The sequence below is a fragment of the Ammospiza nelsoni genome, chromosome 2 (genome assembly GCF_027579445.1).
Source record: "Ammospiza nelsoni isolate bAmmNel1 chromosome 2, bAmmNel1.pri, whole genome shotgun sequence".
In the NCBI taxonomy this organism is placed as follows: Eukaryota; Metazoa; Chordata; class Aves; order Passeriformes; family Passerellidae; genus Ammospiza; species Ammospiza nelsoni.
In genome coordinates, this window is record NC_080634.1 from 56,122,681 (window position 1) to 56,142,720 (window position 20,040).

The 20,040-nt window shown below is 40.7% G+C and overlaps 1 protein-coding gene across 3 annotated transcripts in view; it reads right to left on the reverse strand.

Annotated features, from left to right (window-relative positions):
* Positions 1–12,811, reverse strand: part of RNASEH2B (ribonuclease H2 subunit B) — a 37,481-nt gene extending 24,670 nt beyond the window's left edge. For all 3 annotated transcript variants that reach the window (XM_059493893.1, XM_059493892.1, XM_059493894.1), the window contains exons 1-2: positions 12,699–12,811; positions 1,670–1,741 (exon numbers count right to left, since the gene is read on the reverse strand). In XM_059493893.1, coding sequence (XP_059349876.1) covers positions 1,670–1,741; positions 12,699–12,759 — 133 coding nt within the window. In that variant the 5' untranslated portion in view covers positions 12,760–12,811. The remainder of the gene's footprint in view (positions 1–1,669; positions 1,742–12,698) is intronic.
* Between the last annotated feature and the right edge of the window lie 7,229 nt (positions 12,812–20,040).

Genomic DNA, 20,040 nt, shown 5'->3' on the forward strand with positions numbered 1-20,040 from the left:
AGTGGTGAACTATGGAATCTTGGGAAAAGAACCCTTTTTATTACCTAAGTACAGCTCCTTAATTTATGTCATTATGCTAAAAGGACAGTCACCATGGGTTCCCTGCAGTACTGTAAGACAGGAACTGCAGGGGATGGAGAGAGAACCCCAACAGCTTTGCTCACAACTTCACTAATGGTTCTTGTGGTACTTCTGAACTGCAGTCTGATCCTACTTTATAGTGTTTCTAAGGGATAGAAATCTTGTTCTTTTACCTGTCTATACAAAGGACGAAGCATGCTTTTATTTAATAAAGTGGTTAGCATCGATTCTACAGTGTGCTGAGTCCTTCAGTGCCTACTTATACAGTATCTGGCATCAACAATTCATCTGTTAGACACAAAGGTAAGGAAAATACATTAATAGTGTGTTCTCAGTTCTTCCATTTTCAGACTTTGTATTTATAACAGGCTACATAACTGAAAGTCTATGCAGGCCTATAAATAAGGTCCTGTAAATTCTAAAGGAACACACCCAGACAATCATTGCACTTTAGGTTTTCCCCAGAAAACTTCCCCAAGATCTCTGATTCTACAAGGTAAACAGATCTCTTTTTACACAGAGAAAAACAAATTAACATCTATGCTTTTAAAAACATAACAAACTACAAAGGCAGTATGCTACAGCAGGAAATAATAACACAGGTGGAATATAGATGTGGCTTTATATTCCCATTGCAAATCTGAGCAGTCAAGAAACACGCATCATGAGGAGTAAGTGATTTTACATTCTGTATTATTATTTTTGACAATTTTCCTCTTTCAAGAACAAATATGGTTTCTATATTGTGACAATAAAATTCATCTGAAGACTCATTTACACACATACATGTAAATACATATAAATACAAGCAGTCAATTTCAGACCAAAACCATAAAACTTTAATCTACGGAAAAGAAACTAACTCAGGCAAAGAAAAAAAAAACAAACATGAAAAACGTTTTTCAAACAGATTGTTAACCCTAACAAAGGCTTGCTGCAAGTTTCTGTTGCAGTATCACACACTCTAATTATTAATTAATCATAGAATAATTAAAAATCCTTGACAAAAAGAACAATATGACTAGAAGAAAGTAATGGTGGGATGGTGATATCATTGAATTGCCTGCATTTGCTGGTCCTTCTAACATATTTTGAATTCAAAGTGCCTCATCCTCTGTTAAGGAGAAAAGAGACACCATGACCCAGGCCATGAGAAGAAAATTAGATTTAAAAATGAAAAGACCCAAAAAGCTTGGTAAGTACAATTGAATCACTTCTTCTAACTCTATTTTATAGCATAAGATGAATGCTAAGAAGCCTAAATTCGGATTTAAAAAAAAAAGGCTTGGACTCAACACCCAACACTGTAAGCTCCCCAAAACTAATGCACTTAAAAACAGAACTTAAATTACACCCCTTTTTTGTTCTGCCAGTATTTCTGATGAATAAACAGTTCAACCAATTAAAATTATAAAAGAAATCCTAAATGTTTGCACAGCATTAACCATCTGGCATAACCAGCAGTATCTTTGGCACGTAAGACTTGTACCTATCATCATTATTTCAGCTTTGAGAAACATGAATCGTTTGGTGGTGGAGAAAATCAACCAGAATTTTAACAAGCTCATGTCACAGTTCCAGAACTTGCCTGTGCTTGGGTTGCGCAGTTTTGTAAACAAGGGTTCACTGTCAGGTGTCTTTGGGGGGTCAATTGCAGCCTCTGTAGGGGGAGAGGAAAAAGTTAGGAACTTGTAAATTGTGAAGTATTTCACATCTGCTTCACCAAGACATTCTGAATTAATTGGATTGACACTTTTTGAAAACACACACACACATCTGCCTAAAAATTGTGTGCCTCAGCCCAAATTCATCCTACCTGATCAAGGCACTTAAATTATGATTCCAGACTTCCTGGCACTCTCTATCTGTCACAGGAAAGATATGCACCTGGGGATGATTTAGATTTTGAAAACCACTTCCCCCTAGAGAGCCTTCAGGCAAGAGAGCTCCTAAATTTGACATCCTGGTTAAGTAAGATGAACTGATATGCTGCCCTGATTAGTCACAAAGACAATGAGAATGCTTTGGTTAGTCAGGCCAAGCACAACGTGGACATTAAGAAAGTCCAAAAGGTAAAATACACATGGGGAGAAACTATTCTTTAAAACTTTCACGAAGTCAGATTACACAGGAATTAGCCTATTCTAGTTGCTATGTCTGTGAAAAACATGCACACTTATTTATCTTATATGTATAAACTTGAAATATAAAGATTGCATTTAATTCCCCCCACAAGAAAAAGAAGGTGAGAGAATGCAGCACCTCTGGCTGAAGCCCCTTACAGATATTTTCCTTCCTGTATCTTTGAACAAACGGAAGATAAAAAGCAGAGCCACAGAGGTATAATTTTTTCTGTGAAACTGAAAAAAGAGGGAAACAGCTACCACAAGGACACTGACTCAAGTACAAAAAACCACATCTATAAGTATCCCCAGTTAATTATATTCTAGCCAAGCTCTCTTTGTAGGGAAAGTCTAACTTATATTTATGAAAACAACTTCCCACATCTCAGTAAGGAGCACCATGACAGAATCATATTTCTTAGCCTGCACACTGCCAGTTCTGCCTCAATTCCTTTCATACAGGCATTCATCAGAGCAAGGAAAATTACTAAAACATTTCACATATATAATGAGTATCCAGACCCCAGAGAATGGACTGACAGAGCTCAGGCTGATGTTTGTGTTACACTGCTGCTGAGGAAAGCAGAGAGGAGCAGTAGAGGGAGACTCCATGATTATTCAAAGGAACAGAAGTGCCACATTGTCCTTCCCCTTCCAGTAACATCCAGCAGGTTTGGGAAGAGGGAGCTGGCACAATTCTTTGGCAAACAGGGAAGTAGGAACAACTGAAAGTAGTTGTCTTCCACCCTGGCTGAAAGCCCCAGCCACATCTGAAAAGGACAACTGGACTTCTCACACTTGGCTCTTCACTAACACCTCATGGGCAAAAAAAAAAAGGCCGAAACAGCTCTCAACCTTCATATCCACCCCTTGTTATTCAGTTGTGCCACCAACAGAAGTTGCCCAGATAAAGACATAAGCGGGACACAAAAACCAACAGTGTTTAGTGATAGTAGTGTTGGAGAGTAATAATTCTCAGAGCTGTTCAGACAATTTAAAGTAATTTTCTTCTCTTCAATACTCAACTGAGTCTTCTTCAGGTGGCTTGGAAAAGTGCTTCAAAAAGTTTCAATATAAGTTGAGGGCTTTTAATGGAAAAAATCCGTATTTGCTAAGCAGACTTGCTTCATATGCTGATACATAAACACATGGTTGTCAAGCTACATTTGCCCTGGCAAAGGCGACTTTCCAATTTCTAGAGCTGTGTATATTTCAATTCTTGACCACAGTTTAACATTAGTGTATTTTTTTTACTTTTTAAAACACTGAAGTGATTAATGATAGTGAAAGAAACACACTGCACATGTTTACTTTGATGTGTTTCACATGAACATATTAAAACATACACAGTAAATGTGAGTTTCAAAATTTAAAACAAAAAGCAAAACAAAAAAACCCCAAAGGAACTTTTAGCACTCGCTTGCTCTGCTTTCTTCATGCATAGATTGATGAGCACCGGGAATGAGTCCAGCTGAGCCCAAAATGCATCTTGTCAGCAATTAAGTCAACAATCCCTCCTAATTTTTTGCTGGTTTTAATGACATTTGCATCTTTACTGGGTTGAGATGTTCTCTCCCTAACCTGCTAGTAACACACTGAATTTATCCATCTCTGCTAAGCCTGGGGGACACCTACAGGTAGGGAGCACTAAGTGTAACAAACCCAAGGAATACAGTGTCCCTTCTCTTCCTCATCAATCCTCTACCTTCCCAACCAGATAACCACCTTCCTTCATCCAGGCCTGTCCCATGCTATCCCAGGCTCTGGCCCTGCCAGGAGCTCTTCCCCAGGTGGTGAAGAGCAGCACAGCCCTGCCCACGGGGTTCTTTGGTGCTCCTCAGGCTCCAAGGGGCTCAGCACGGCACAGAGGCAGCAGGGATCAAACCCCAACAAACAGCCTGAGCTGCAGCCTTCTGTGCCAGTATCTCATGGTGATGGGATCAGAGTGTACCTCACACTCTCCACAGAGCTGCCACGGAAAATGGTTTGCCTGAAGGGACACACACATGCACGAGGAGAAGGGAAGGACCAGGCAACAGCAAAAGTGGTTCTTTGAGTTTCTTTAACATTCAGTTTCCTCAAAATGTAGGCAGTATTCCACTCCACTTCCAGGGGCATCTGAAGTATATTTTTGTTATAGATTGGCTTACTATATGTCAAGTTGGCAGACAAAAAAAAGAGGCAATTGGGAGAATGCCTGCTTGGAAAACTGGATGCAGTATTAATATGGCCTTAAGGGCAAAGAAGGCCCTATTTATCTGAGTTTAAATACCTCATGACTAGGAAAATGCTGAGCAAGGGATTTTTGATGTTAGGTGTCCAAACCTAACTTATTTGTGTTCTGGACTGTAGCCAGGAAAGGTAACTGGATTTCTTTAATGCCATTACATTTATCAGTCCTTCTACTTCAGCAAGGATCTCTTATAGCTAAGTAAACACAGACTTCTTAATAAAGCAGTACTGTAGCCATTTTCTAGCAAGACTGAGAGTTAAACTAGGTTAGGAACTTTTTTTCAATATTAAGGTTCACATCCAGATAAGAAAACATCCCCTACAGAAAATAAACAGTAAAACGTAACATTACAGGAAGAGCTGTTTTGTTAAATTCTAAAGGAAAACATCAGATGATTGCTGCTATGCTTATTATAACAGTTCCCATAGCTCAGCCCTGACAAACTTGGTCATCTACAAGAATACTTGGGGGGAGAGAGGTGAGAGCTTTTTGAACAGTACACCCTCTACCAGCGATGGCCCACAGTCAGGTCAGCTTACCAACATGTGTCATTACAGCATGATTTTCTCCTAGGAAAACACACACTACAATGATATAAAACACCTGACAGAAGGGTACAGAGGGGCTCTATTAATCCTGTCTCAAGGAGGCATCTCAGCCAGCAAGTCACTCTTTAAACTGCCTGGGAAGACAGAAGGCAGACACTTCCAGGAGGCAGCTGAAGAAAAGGAGAAAAGATTATTGTGTTTCATGGAGGTCAGACATACAACCAGGCAAATCCTACCAAATACATAAACAAAACAAAGTGAAAATTAACCAGCTTTCAAAGGATTTCTGGCAATAATTTCTTCCACAATGGATAGATATGAGGCAGTAATGAATCTGCCTGTTAAAACCAGAAAAAAGTGTTACCTGGTACAGCAACATAAATAAATTGAAAAACAACATAAAAACTCCCACTAAGAGCTATGAAACTGTTATGGATGATGCAAAGTCTATTCTCCTTTTAAAAAAAAATGCTTATAGAATACTATATATAACAGACTAATATCAAGTTCTATGGAGTTCCCATGCAAAAAGCTGCCAGCCAAGCAAGCAAAAAGGCTGTAAATATATGTCAAATGTGTAAGAGGAAAAAACCCTCTGAGAGCACAAATTTCCCAACCACCACCACCACCCTGCAAAGAAAAAGGACTATTGAAGTCTGGAAACATAAAGTTAAGATTTCATTTAAAAACAGATATTAAACCATACGTCACCTACACAAGTCTTTTCCATTCCCTTCTTAGTTTCTAACTGTGCATGAAAGGTGTGTCAGATGGAGACATTATGATGGAGCCCATTAAACAGACATTTTATGGAAGACTTTAAACTGTGTAGCCTAAGGGTACAGATAGGTTAGATCTATTAAACATTTTATTTGTGTTATTTTTAGAATCTCAATCCTCAAGAAAATGGCTTTAATTCACTGTCTGTGTCCTTTGTTGTGCAGCATGCCCTGAAAAAAGCCTAGTGAAAAATAATTAATAAATCCAGTACTTTGTATCACCCAGATTTTTTATAATTTTTCTAAGTTACAAGGTAATTAACTGCAAGTATAATAAATGAATTCTGGTATGCACAGACTGAGAATACAGTCTGTATCATAAATGGCTTCAAATGACGAAAGTTCATAGCCCACAGAAAAGTGCAGTCCTGGGGTCCCCAACTCTGCTCCCTTCTTGTTTTGTACCACCAAAACTAGCAAGTTCATGGCTCTACAGCAAGTCAAGTTGGTTCACTCATCCAGCTGAGAAGTAACCAACCAGAATGAAGAAGTAAATAACTTTCAATCCTATCAGTAAGCTCACTGGAACAAGAGACAGAACCCATGGCAGGAGCAGATGGCATAGAATATTCCCTACTCCACATGTGACACAGGTGTCTTTGCACACAAATGCACACAAATTATAAAACCAGATCATGTGTGAATTGACAGAGTTGAGGAAGCAGGAGATGAGCCACAGGTCTACATTGCTTCTTCCTTGGCTCACAATACTCAGGGGAGCATTGAACAGAACACAGCTTGATTCACCTCTGCAAACAGCCAATATTTTGCAGGTGCTTACATAGAGGGTATGGGTTTGTACTTGCCCACACTTGATTTTTGGAAATAATCTTAATTGTTACTCAGTTATGTAAACTTGATGTTACCTCACCACCTTACTCCTTCTATGACTGTACATAGTACTCACTTCAGTGAGGGGACTTTTGCCGTGCCCATTGTAAAACACAGAATGATAACCAGTTTGGTAATCATGACATTTATTTGGTGCCCTAAGGAAACAATGTTCAATGTGACATAATTTAGAACATTCCACAATAAAACACAGCATCGAAAAAAGGCACTGGTTTCAATCCTGTCCACAAGTTCAGAAAGAAATGCTACTTGACAGTTTGAATGGTCTTTTGCTCCAGGACATAGCTAGGCATACAGCTAAATTTTAAGTGTTAAGCCTGAGAGCATCTTTTGGCTTCCCTTTATACTGGCATAATTCACTTCTTAGCCAAAAAACCCCCATGTTCATGGACTCACTAGTAGCAATGGACAGTACTAATTCATCCATTACTGAAGTCAAGATGCCTGGCAGAACATGCAGAGTTTCAGCTGAATAAAGGGGAGGTCAGTCTTGAGAAGTTCAAGAACTGGTTATCACTTGAAAGGATAAAAACTACAGACTTCCCTTCTCAATATTTATAGGGTCAGCACTGGTGCAGCTGTATTACTGGCTGAATCAGCCCTATTCCCATATGCAGAGAGGCCTAAGTTGGCATACGTTGGTCTCTTCCAAGCCAGATGGCAGAAAGCAGAAGTGGGAGATGGTGTTACACATTAAAACATGTCTTTTCAGTTATTTTATTTGCTATGCTTCCTTCTGGCTCCTTAGCTTGCCAGTTATATCTGCTTTATTCACAGCAGAGCTCAGTATGCCTTTCAGGAGATGACATGTAAGAAAGAGTGCAAATTACCTGCAGGCAAAGGGCTTTGTTCAGGAGATGCAAATGCCAGTTTAGGGGGAGGTTTAGTAAAATATGCCCACAGAGTGCTAACTTCTAAAATAAGCATATTCACATCCACCTTATTTAAAAGGTATATAAACATGTACTATTATTTCATATAGGTTTTCTGATGTTTTGACTCAGCTGTTAAAAAAAATACATATTTGTTTATTGCAAACATTATTTCCAAGTTCTTTACTTAGATTATTCTGGGAAAGTATTAATGTTCAATTATTCTGCTCAATTTTGACACTCATTACAATTTTTTAGTCAAGCACCCTATCAGCCCAGCAGTGTGATGTATTTCATAGCAGATAAACTGGTTTTTTTAAAAACAGTAAATGAAAGCATGTATCGAAGTGCAAGGATGGAAAAAAAGTTAATGCAAAACTGTTTACTTCTGTTTTTAAAGCAAACCACTTTCACAAATTAAGTATTCCACAACTTCTTTTGCTATGACACCTTCTCTCACTATGACCCAAAATTTTCAAGTCAAATACTTCCTCGGTTACTGCATGGAGACAGAAGTTCCTTAGTCTCAACTGAAAGGATGGAGGATTAATTTAATGTGTGCTGATGCCCCATGGTTTGGCATCACAGTCCATTTATTTCTGCCTCCATTTGACTTTTGGCATATATGAGATTTGCTCAAACTTTTTGCCAAGTATAATTTGAAACTGCTCCTTTTATTTTTGAATAAGTAATTCCTAAAAATAATAGGATTGTTAAATTTCCCTCCCCCATTGCAACCCTTCCAGTTCTATTCATATGGCAGTTCCCATAAAACAATGTAAGAGCTAATCAATTTACTGTTTAAGAAAACAGCAGACTGAAAAAATGTGCCCAGCTAAACTTGTCTAGCTCAGAAAAATAAAGGCTGAGAATAATTTTCAGCATGTAGCTAACCCCTACTTATTTTCTTAATACAGACAAAGACAGAACATATTAAACGCATCAGTCTTAATTTTAGGTGTGGAGTGGAACATCATAGTTAGAAAACTGCCTTCAATTCCTGACCTCTTTGCTAAAACCAGTGAAGGATATAAATAGTTTCAGTTCTGACATAACACCTATCCCTGAGGATTACTGAAAAAGAGACTGTCCTTCACACCAATCCTGTTAAGCAGCTAGTGTGATGTTGGTAAGACTGGTTTGAAGCCATTGCATAAGAATGTTTATTTGTTATCCAGAGCTCAGATCACATCTATGTCAGACACAGTGACTTTACCGCAGTATTTCAGAGTTTTCCAAAGCTCTGCCTTTCGATTTAGATAGCTCTAAAATTAAAAATCTTTAGATAGCCCTAAAATACTGCTGGGTCTCAGCAGTATTTCTCAGTCTAGGAAATAACTTCTAGCTCTTGTCATTTTCAGAGAACACATAAAAAACGGTAGCTTCACGGGCCCAGCTGAAAAGGCAGGTAGAAATTTCCTACATTCCTGTTAAAAAGTAGCAGTATTTGTTTTTAAGTACACGGATACTCAGTAAATACAGACAGATTCTGCTCTATTAAAGCACATCATTAGCAACTTTGTAGCCGTGAGAGACCCAAGGTTAATCCCCAGGAGCGACTACTTTTCTCTTGTACCAGATCAGTAGCTAGACCAACAACAGAAAGCCAGTCCAGCCATTTCTACATTCTCACGGAAAAACAATTTGGATATGAGGGTAATGTAACAGCCTTGATCACCCAACTCCCACTCGAAATGCAGGAAAGCACTATCTGGAAACTCAGCCATCCACCATTGAAGCCCGTGTGGTCCTCCAGGACTCGCTAGCACTTTGGTGTCTCTGCACCACCGTTCCTCCAGAACTCCAGATTCGGGAGGTCTTCTTAACCAGCGACGTCAACTACTCGGCACAAAGCAAGCTCAGATCCAGATTTCCAGCCAAGCTAATAAAATCCCCTGGAACATGGAGCACAGCACAGAAACACCCAAGTGGGTCTACACAGAGCCAGCTTGGTCCATCAGGACTTATTAGTTCAGACACTGTCTGAAAGCAGCTGCACTGCAAAGCTGGTTCTGGAAACAGCAGAGATGTGTTAACATGGCACAGCACTTGAACTAATAAACTGCTAGTGCTGAGCCGAGCCTGCCCCAGGCTAAATCTGGAGCCTGAATATCCACTGCACAGTCAATCTGCAACTGCAGAAACGGCCCTAAGAGCTGACTCTGTTTCAAGGCCAGCATGCACAGCTCTACCACTACCAACACGACCAAGTTTTCTGTCCTTTCACCCTCCTCCATAACAAGCAATCCCTCCATCTACCCTCTTCCTGTTTGTTCACTGTTTTCTCTCCTGGCCACTCACATCCACTTCTCAACCTTCCACTACACATCCCCAATAAGGCTGCACAACGTACATCAGCAGCTTCCAGCCTTTCTGGAGTGATGAACATGGTTACCACCCTCTGCTCACCCTGCCTGAGCAGCATTTCCTAACTCCTCTCCCACCACTTCTGGCTTCCCTCTTTGTCCGGCCCCTGGTGGTTCAATCCCTAACCAAGGAATCATTACACTTACAAAAACAAACCAAAAATATGATTGTATTTGCATGTCAAATTGTCCTGCCTTCATGGAAAAAAGAGCAAGTATCAAAGAAACACCATCACAACACCTCTCACCAGGCCAAGGGCAGGCTATCATCTCTAAAGGTAAAATTTGCAATCTCACCCAGAAGTTGCTTAGCAGTCAGCTCAGACATAACTGTCTGAGGCTCTCCTTTTCCCTTCCTACTTGGACTCCCCTTTGTGTGATTCCCCCATGCCAAACAGCCCAAGTGTCCTGGTGTGGCAGAAGGGTTGGCGAGGGCAAAGACTGGCTCAGTCAACCCTGCTTGCCCTGCCCACCTTTTCAAACCATACAAAGTAACTGCTGAGCATATGGTTCTAGCTCTGCCCTGTGATGTGCAGACATGAGAGGGGACCACTAATTACCAAATTTCTACAGCACTGGAAATTTGACAGAATTAATCACTTGCTACAGAAAGTGATAGTCTGTCCCTCTAAAAATAGCTCACAGCATTGGTAGAAAACTCACTCTGACTGCATTGCTCTAGCCAGAATATTGACTCCAACTAAGAACATGCACAATTCTACCTGACAGAAGAGATTCCTTGTTTCTGAGCTGTTTCCAGAAACTGAAACCAATATAAAAACTACAATATCAAAAATACAACTGAAATTTGTCTCGTCAGTCATCACACATGCTCTGAATGGCAGAGCAGCAATTCATTATCCATGCAATATAACAGCATATAAATGTGTACTTAAACAAGGAAATCAGTAGTAATTTCATAACCTTCCATATTAAAGCAGACAAGCATTTTTTAGTAGACTCAGCAACAAATGGCACCAAACTCACACCCAGAAACAGATCCTGTACTTATCTGCACCAGTTGGTTTTGCGTATGTATGTAATATAATGCCATACAGGTATTACGAAGATAGAGATTGTCATATGAATAGAATTTTACCATCAAAGGACATTTTTGTTCTAAATCCAACTGCAACCATCTTCATTCCTGAAAGTAATCAGGTCTTCCTACTATACATTCTGCTAAACAGCCAATGAAAAATTCTGAGATTCATTCAACAGAGCAGTTATGAAATGCAAAATTGTGAAAAGTGGTAACATGTTAACTTAAAAAAGCTTTTCTGAAAATAATGCTAAAACAAAACTAAAATAATGAAATGTTTCGTTTGGCTGGCTCTCATCAGCTGTGGAGTCCTGAATTTATCAGCTACAGACTTTTTTTAAAAATCACTATGTGCTTTGAAGTTCAACTAAGGCTTAATAAACTCTCTTACAGGTCTGGAGTACTATATAAATTTTGTCAGAGCTGTGCTGGCATAATTGGTAATACAAACTGTCTGGCTTCATGAAAGTTACAAGCTCTGGCTCCAATCCTGCAAACACTTACTGAAGAATTTAACTTACTGCACAGAACTGACTACTCATGCATAAGCTAAGCGTATTTGTAAATATTTGCACAGTATGGACATCTGTTGGCATAGCCAGTCATCTGATACGAGATTCAGCTTTAAATCCTAGTCTGCATAGAGTCAATATTAAAAAAAGAAATTCCTCACTTTATAAATTCCTTTCTTAGTCATCAAACATGTCAGATACCAAAGGGTGGAACCAAAAAGTTAAAACTAGAGGAAGAGAGGAATCAGTGAAATCATAGTAATTGGTTCTGCTTCTCATGTAACTAGAGAAGCCTGGTTTCCTATGGGCACATGTCACAAGATTGAGCTCCTGCCTTTTTTTCAACTTTATTTCAACAGCTGAATGAAGCTCTTGCTATACCTTTCCTTCAGTGGTGCCATTTACAGCATTTCTCACATCATCACAGGCAAAGCTCAGAAAGGGATGATTTCCATAGAACTCATCCTTTTTATCAGGCTTGGTTATTAACACTCTCCAGTTATGGGCGAGTTAGGAAATAGCCATAGTACAAGGCTGGCCCACAGATAAACATGGAAGTCGCACTTCCTTAAACACTAAACTAGAAAAAGACAGTTACGTCTCCTTCCTCTTAATGTCTTGGCATTTGAACACATCCAGTTTCACTCATCCTCTTTAACAGCAAAACATTTTGTGATCTGTTTGTTTAAACCTCATACTGGGCAGAAATACGTGTAAGGAGCAAAGGCATCCTCCCACTGATGCAGCGCGGCATGGGATAGAGTGAGCCTCCGCAACACAGCGGGTATTGCACCTGCAGAGCTGCCGTGGGGAGCTCTGCTGCTCCACAATCAGCGAGTGAGGAGATCTAACTCTGGCTTAGCACTGAAGTATGTTTGACAGCTGTGGCTCAGGGCACTACACCGTTTCCTTCAAAATCTGCAGGAAGGGACTGAGGGGATGGAGGCAAGGCGGGCCGCCAGCTCCGGCGAGGGGACAGCCAGACCCCATCAGGGACATCGGTGGCAAGAGCCCTTGGCCAAACCCAAATGACCGACATAAATTAAACGCACTGATGCAGCGAGGGAAACGGGGTCCCTGGAGAGAGGAGGCCGGGTACCGTGCGGGGCCTCGTGTAGAGGCCTGTCCCAAAGCGGCCTTGCACACCCGGGCGGGGCCCGGCCGCCCGCAGCAGCCCCGGCGCCTGCCCCGGGGACGAGCGCCCGCCTCCCGCCCGAGCCGGCCGGCGGGGCAGGAGAGCCGGGCGCTGCGGCAGGGCCGCCCCTGCGCGGAGCGGCCCCGCCGGGTTACCTGGGGCAATGAGCACCCACTGCGCGGGGGCCGCGCCCTGCTCGCTCCGTGCGCCCCGCATGCTCCGAGCGCCCCGCGATTCCGCCGCTCCCGTTCCCGCCGCCGCCGCCGCAACATGGCGGGCGGGGCGGGCGGGGAAGGGAAGGGGCCGGGCGGCGGCGGGGCGCGGCCATGACTCGGGTTGCGCCGCCGCTCCGCCTCTTCCCCTTCCCGGCACACGCGGGGAGCGGGCGGTGCGGCCGTGGTGAGCCTCGGGTGCGGAGCTTCTGCTCTCCGCCGCCCCGCGCGACTCGGGCGGGCGGGATGTCCCACCCGCAAGGGGAAGGGAGCCCCCGAGGTTCCTAAAAGCTCGTGGTCCAAAGGAGCGACAGAAGTCACAGGGTCCGCAAACAGTCAGAAAGTTATATTAGTGAATCGCGCACTTGGCGTGGAAATTGTTTGGTTAGTCCCTGACCTACTGTGTAAGTTTAAGCCCACGGCAGTGGGTTTTGGATATAGGGGTAGAGAAGGGAAGAGAGAAAGGAAGAGATGAGTTAAAGACGGGCAGAGAGAAAGAGAGAGAGGAAAAGAGATCACCCGTCCTGGTTCTAGCATTGATCCAGCTCCTGGTCCTAGGGGTCGCTGCCCAGGCTTAGGAAGGATACCTTTTTATGGATAGGTTTTCTCCACCCTGAAGACAGGCTTCTCACTTTCCGTGTAAATTAGTTACCAAGTGCAGTCCGATCTTTATTATCTTTCTGGAAATTGGTCAGACGGTTTTGGGGGGCTTAGGTGGTATTTATCCCCCTCTACAGTCCATGCCCGCCTCCTGGCTTTGTCATTCCCGTGCATAACTGTACAGTGTTATGCTCATCTCCAGGAACTAGAGCAAGGGTGTTTGTCCTGGAAAAGTGCTGCCCCACCTCTGCATGTCCCCCTTCTCCAGCCACATCTTGTTCTATCTCACGACATGTCACTACTGTAGCAGTTAGTTCTTTCTAATAGTGTGATAGGGCTTCACAAAAATGGTGCAGACTGAAGGAAATTCCATTTAAACATAATAAAGTGTATCTTCAGTGGAGCAGGTTGTCCTGGATGACTGTGGTGTCTCTGTCAGTGGAGGTATCAAAAATCAGGCTGGGTGTTGCTCTGAGCAGCCACTGTAGCTGTGGCCCTGAGGAGAAGCTGGACTAGACCCTCTCCAGAGGTGCCTGCCAGCCTTGGCCATTCAATGGAACCTCAGTCCTACAAGGCTGGTCGAGGGCAGAGCCACAGTTCTCTCATAGCTGTCATCCTGCCCAGCTCTGTGGGTCATGTGAACAACCTGATCCTGGTAAATAGGTTCTTTACCTCCAGATCTTGCTGAGAAGCCATAGCCACAACACAAAATGCATATTTTCATGCACATGTACTTATATGTACATAAACTTGGCTTTACCTACACAAGACTGGATGGATGGCCACCTTCACAGAGATTTAGGAATAAATATTATGTTATCAAAAGTATTAAAGTATACATATCAATTGTAAATCTCAGAGATATGAAACAAATATTAAAAACACACTAACAGAGCAGAATTAACCAAGGCCAGCATATGCAAAACAGCTGAGCTGATGTAAGGCTGAAAAAAATAATTTCCTGAAGTTTGAGCATATACCTTCATCACTGAGATTACATTGATCTAAATTTGTTTTATTTTAATTTTTCTGACTTTATTTTCCACTGATTGAAGTAAGTCAAGATTTAAGTGCCAAAGACCGCAGTGCACCATGTGTTTTGAAGTCCCCAGAGAAATCACTTGCTCTCAGAGTGATTGCAATTTGCCGTGGCGTATGCCTGGATTGCAACACTCACTGATGAGTCTTGTAAAATTCTCCTCACTTCTTGTGTTAACAAAGAGAAAAGGAAGTTCACCAGTTCCACTGTAATCTGTACAAAACTGCTGGAAGAGCAGAACAGAGCTGATAGCTGTGTTTGAAACCTTCCTAGAAGGAAAGCCTTCCATGTGGAAAAAAGGGTTCACCATAAGATTTGGCTCCTAGTTCTGAAAATGGCGGCTCTTAGCATGTTGAGCACCACTGAGCTTAAAAAAGCTCTGGAAAAGCCAGGAATCCAAGTCTGCCAGCCTCCAGATGCAGCATGTGTCAGGATCAAGTCTAGAAGCATAAGCTGCAGTCATTCCAGAGCTCCTATTTCCTCCATGGCTGTAGTGTGTGATGGAAATGTTGTAGCAAGTGTTGCTGTATGTTTACAAAACTGACTCATTAAGCTCACATTTTTCAAAGCACCAATCCATCCTTATTTAGGCACCTGGTAAGCAAGCTAATTTTCAGAGGTGCTGAGTACTCCTACCATCAACTGAGCTGAATGGACATTTCAGCTGTTCATTTCTTTTGATTTATGAGCATCTCCCACAATCTCTAGATGGATATTGGCCCTGGAATCTATAATGTCCTTTTCCAGGAACTTTCAGATAGAAATGTTTTTCTCAGATACTTTGAAAAGCCCCAAACGGAAATTCTCAAACAGGCCTGGACAAGGCTCTAGAATGACATCAGTTTTGGAATAGAAATTATACAGTAATTTATACGTATTAAATATTTAAAACTTTGTGCTGTTACTCATCCACACTTGATATATACTGTTCCCCTTTATAAACAGAGGATATACTATATCATTATAAGCAAAAGATAAACTAATTAGGGATTTCTGTCAAGAACTGATGATACTAAAATCTTATTTGCTTAAGAATTAAATACCTTCAGGCTTGCCAACACTTTAAAGCGGTAATGGTGTCTCTCTGAAAGAAAATGCTGATGTTTAAAACACTAGACTGATCTGAGCTGCTGCAGTGATATCCTTTTTATATACTCAAATCTTAATTTCATGCACATGGGCATTCTCATTTGGGTCCATATGACTCATTAAGTCCAGAAAGTTAAATGCATCCAATATGGGACTAACCCTAACCCAATCTAAGGACAATTGTTTTCCACATTTCAGAGCCATTTGATTTGCATTCAGACTTCACCTACGTGCTGTCTGTTCATTCATTTCTGCTAGGCCTGCTTCTTATAATGCAAATATCTGTGCAAATGCAAGCATCCCTTTTTGCCAAACAAAAATTACTTACTTTTGGTGCCAAAGAAATGCTACCTCTTGTCCACCTTCAGCTGCAGAATTTATTCCTTCCTTCTACCCTACACTAGTTTTAAGTGAAGGCCATTTTAAATTTTGCTCAGAGCAAGAAACAAAAGACTGTATAGAAAGAAGTGTCATTCATTTTTAAGTAGCGGTTGTTGTTTAAAAGAGAAGATTATTTCCACATAATTATGTTTCATTTTACACTGTTTCAACAAATATAGGCCAAGTTTATCCACTTTACACTTCAGTGGTTCAAGCATTTGCATGCACAGCTTTAAATCCTTTGCTCTGCTCACTTAAGGGTCACCTGCATGTAGGGATGCAAGGGTTGCATTCAATGCCAGTAAAAGGCCAACTCATACATGTAACTAGCTGATGTACCATTATAATTATGATCCATTTTAAGTTATCTAGTTTAAAATACTGTTCTAAGTTAATCACAGGCCAAATTATTGCTTTGTTTGGTTTTATTCAAAACAAAGCATATGTGGTATTGAAAGAAATTGAAATACAGAGGCCAGACACAGAGATGGCATTGATCTGAAAGAACACATACTGGCATTGCAAACCTTTAAAACATCATTTGAATTTCTAAATGAAATTTCAAGTCAATCTGTCAAGCTGAAAAATAATTATTTTAAATTGTTTTTCATGACAGCATTTGTCCAAGCAAGTGCTTTTCTTATTGAAAATAGTCAATTTTGGGGAAAATAACAGTATTCATTTTAAAAGCACTCAAGCAATGGTGAAAAATATTCTAACCAGCTCTGAGCAGAAATTACTTTGTCCTTTGCACTAAACAAAGTTGGATCACCTAGGGCACCTATAGGTGACAATTATAGTTTTTGGCCTTTACAGAAATATACTACTGAGTCCAAGAGTTTGCCAGTATGTCAGGTCAAATAGCAGTAAGAGAGTGAAAAGGAAGAAAGCAGAATTAGAAGGGAAAATATAGACACACCCACAGAAACCGTGAGATTCATATTGCCTAATTTTATGCTGTAAATGCATAGTTTCAATCTGATTATATAGTGTCTTTTTCTACTAAATGGAGAGAAACAGAGTAGCATCCATCTGGACTACTCCCTAAGTTTATGTCAGAGTTAGCCCACCTATCTAGAGGTAGATATTCAAATTGAAGATACCTCAGATTAAATGTGAGAGTTTTCTCCACTACTTTTTGGTGGGTTTGGGGTTTTTTTCCTTCTTTTTGTCTGTACTGGGAGAGGCTCCTGTTTACATACAGTCGTGATCATTCTCCCTTTCCTCCTGTTTTTGGTGCATCCACTGCACCCTAAGAATGGATGAGGACCTTACTGTGGGGTTAGCACAAGCAGATATTTATTGATACAAGTATGCTAGATCTAAAAAGTGTTATTGTTCCTCTGTTTAATCAGCCAGAAAATTCACTTGTTGGAGGTGTGTTGCTATAGCAAGCAGACCTCGGTCTGTTTATAGAAACTGCTCAGAATGATGTATACTGTTTAGAGAAAAAAGTTGAATGAGTATACAGATTGTGAGCTGGCTTGAAATGAACAGTAGCAACACTTGTTTAATGTGCTTGATACATTTATCCACAGCAGTAAGTTACTGCAAAATATCCTCATTATGACTCAGACTCTGGTAAAAAAAACCAAAATACACAGACAAAAAATCCCAAACCAACCAACCAACAGCAAAACAAAACAAAAATAAATAAAAACACACCCAAAAAACCCCCCAAAACCAACCAAATAAGAAAAGCCTACAAACCCCCTGAAATATGTTTTTTTTTTTTTAAAAGCCAAAAGTATGAGTCTTTACTAATATTTTCAGATTAAAAGTTGTTGCATCAAAAGCATTATTAACTCTGCCATATTAAAAAGCCATATTAACCCTGCCTTCCTTTACTGTGTATTTCAACAAATTTCTCAGCCCCATTAGGCTGAACATTACACTCTCAGAAAGTAAATGTTCACTTGAAAAGCAAAGCATGAATAAAAGCTATGAAACAAAATGTCCAGGTTAGTAAGAAAGAAATTAACACTTGAGATTGAATGTTACAGTGAACCTTGTAAGCGCTGTGTTATGGCATTATTATTGCTATTTTTGCTGTTACTGTAGTTGTTGTTATTATTATTAGCCAAAAGTACTTTGACAGTCTTGAGGCAATTTTCCTCCCAGAGTATCAATGGTTAAAAATGTCATATCTGTAGGATAAAAAAAAATGTTAACATCTTTCTACCACAGTTTATGTACATGGATACATACACTGTACATGTATCAATGTATATTGATACAACCATTTAAGTCTAAATTTTTCAGACATTTGTGAGAATACTACTTACCCTAGAGTATCCTAAAGTAGTATTAATCCTAGGATACTATCCATGTAATTCAAAAAAATGCCACTTATTCTTCTCCTCAAACATCTTTAAACATCTATAATTTCTGTTGTTCTGTGGTATTCCTATTTCTTTTCTCTGAGGAATTCTCTCTGAACAACCACGGTGTGATTAATGGATGTATTTCTGCTATTTTTTCCCTCCCTGCTGTACACTAACAGCAATTCTATTATTAAAGGAACACATTTATAATTCTTTTATCCAGCAACAACTAAGATGCCATTACAGTGGTCCCTTATGATTAATTAAGAAACTTGAAATAGTTAACTTCTGATTTCAGACATATAAATCTAAACCAACACATTTATGCTCTTGCAGAAAACTCACCAGGTGGAATCTCAAAGAACAGAACTGTTTCTAATGCCATCTTCAAAGAGATAATTCCATGCAGACTTAATTTCTTTCCTAGCAAATACTGTGTGGCAATCTGGGAAGCACAGCTGTCAGCGATGATGGTCATTTGTGCACTTCAAACCCAGACTTAGTCTTGCAGCAGACCCACTGAATTTCTGTTATTGGGGCTGCCCTAAATGGTCTCTGTCCTCCACCATCAATAGAGTAAGACAGGGAACAAACAGTAATGGTAAAATGATTATGGAAACTCTGAGTGGTGTATATAGCCCAGTCTCCTAAGGAAGTAAGGCTTAGGGGAGCATATTGTTTATTTGTATTCCTGTCTGATTCCTCCCTCAGTAATCACTCACTGACTTCACACACGTTTGATGCAAGTTCATATTTTATGAGAGTGCACACCCAGGCTAAGGGAACAAACATCTTTCAGGTGACATTCAGCTCCCCCTGAAACAGATACCCATCTCTGGACAGCCCATCAGCTCCCTAAAATTCATGGTGTTTGTTGACTTTAGGCTCAGTTTGGTTGTAAAGTGGGAACACCTGGCCATCCACTTCTGGTCTAGTAGGGCACTGTCTCCCATAGGTATTTTGTCGTAATGTACATGTGTCAGATACCTTAGGGTATCTCAGATGACATTAGTGACCTTCCTAGGGAAGAGGAGGATTGTGAGATAAAGAAACACAAATTCTAAATGCCTTAGTCGTCAGTCTTCTGATGTTCAAATGCCATAAGGTAGTGGAGTATCAGCATCATAGCCAAGATTTCTCTCTCTTAATTATTCTTTCTTGTTGTCATGCTTTCAGCTGGGATAGAGTTAATTTTCTTCTGAGTAGCTGGTACAGTGATGTGTTTTGAAGTTGGTATGAGAATATATCTCAATGTTGACAACACACTGACATTTTCATTGTTGTTAAGTAGTGCTTACTCTGAATCAAGGGCTTTGCAGTTTCCCTTGCTCTGCCAGCCAGCAGGTGCACAAGAACCTGGGAGGAAACATGGTCAGGACAGCTGACCCAAACTGGCCAAAGGAGTATTCCATACTACAGAACATCATGGCCAGTATTTAAACTCTGAGAAGTTGGCCAGAAGAAGCAGATCACTGCTTGGGGACCGGCTGGGCATCAGTCAGTGTGTGGTGAGCAAATTTATTGAGCATTGCTTGTTTTTGGGGGGTTTATTTATCTCCCTGTCCTTTTCATTATGAATATTGTTATTATTATAATTAATATTTTTCTTATTATTGATATATTTTATTTTGTTTGAATTGTTATACTGTTCCTACCTCAGCCCATGAGGGCTGAAGATTTTGAAGATTTTCTGATTCTCCCCCTCACCAGGAAGGGTGGGAGTGAGTGAGCAGCTGCAATGGTGCTCAGCTGCCAGCTGGGGTTAAACCACAACACATGTAGGTGTGAATATTCCTGAAGGCTTCCCAGCTTTGAATAATAGCATTTGTAAAATGGCTAACACGTGCATGGA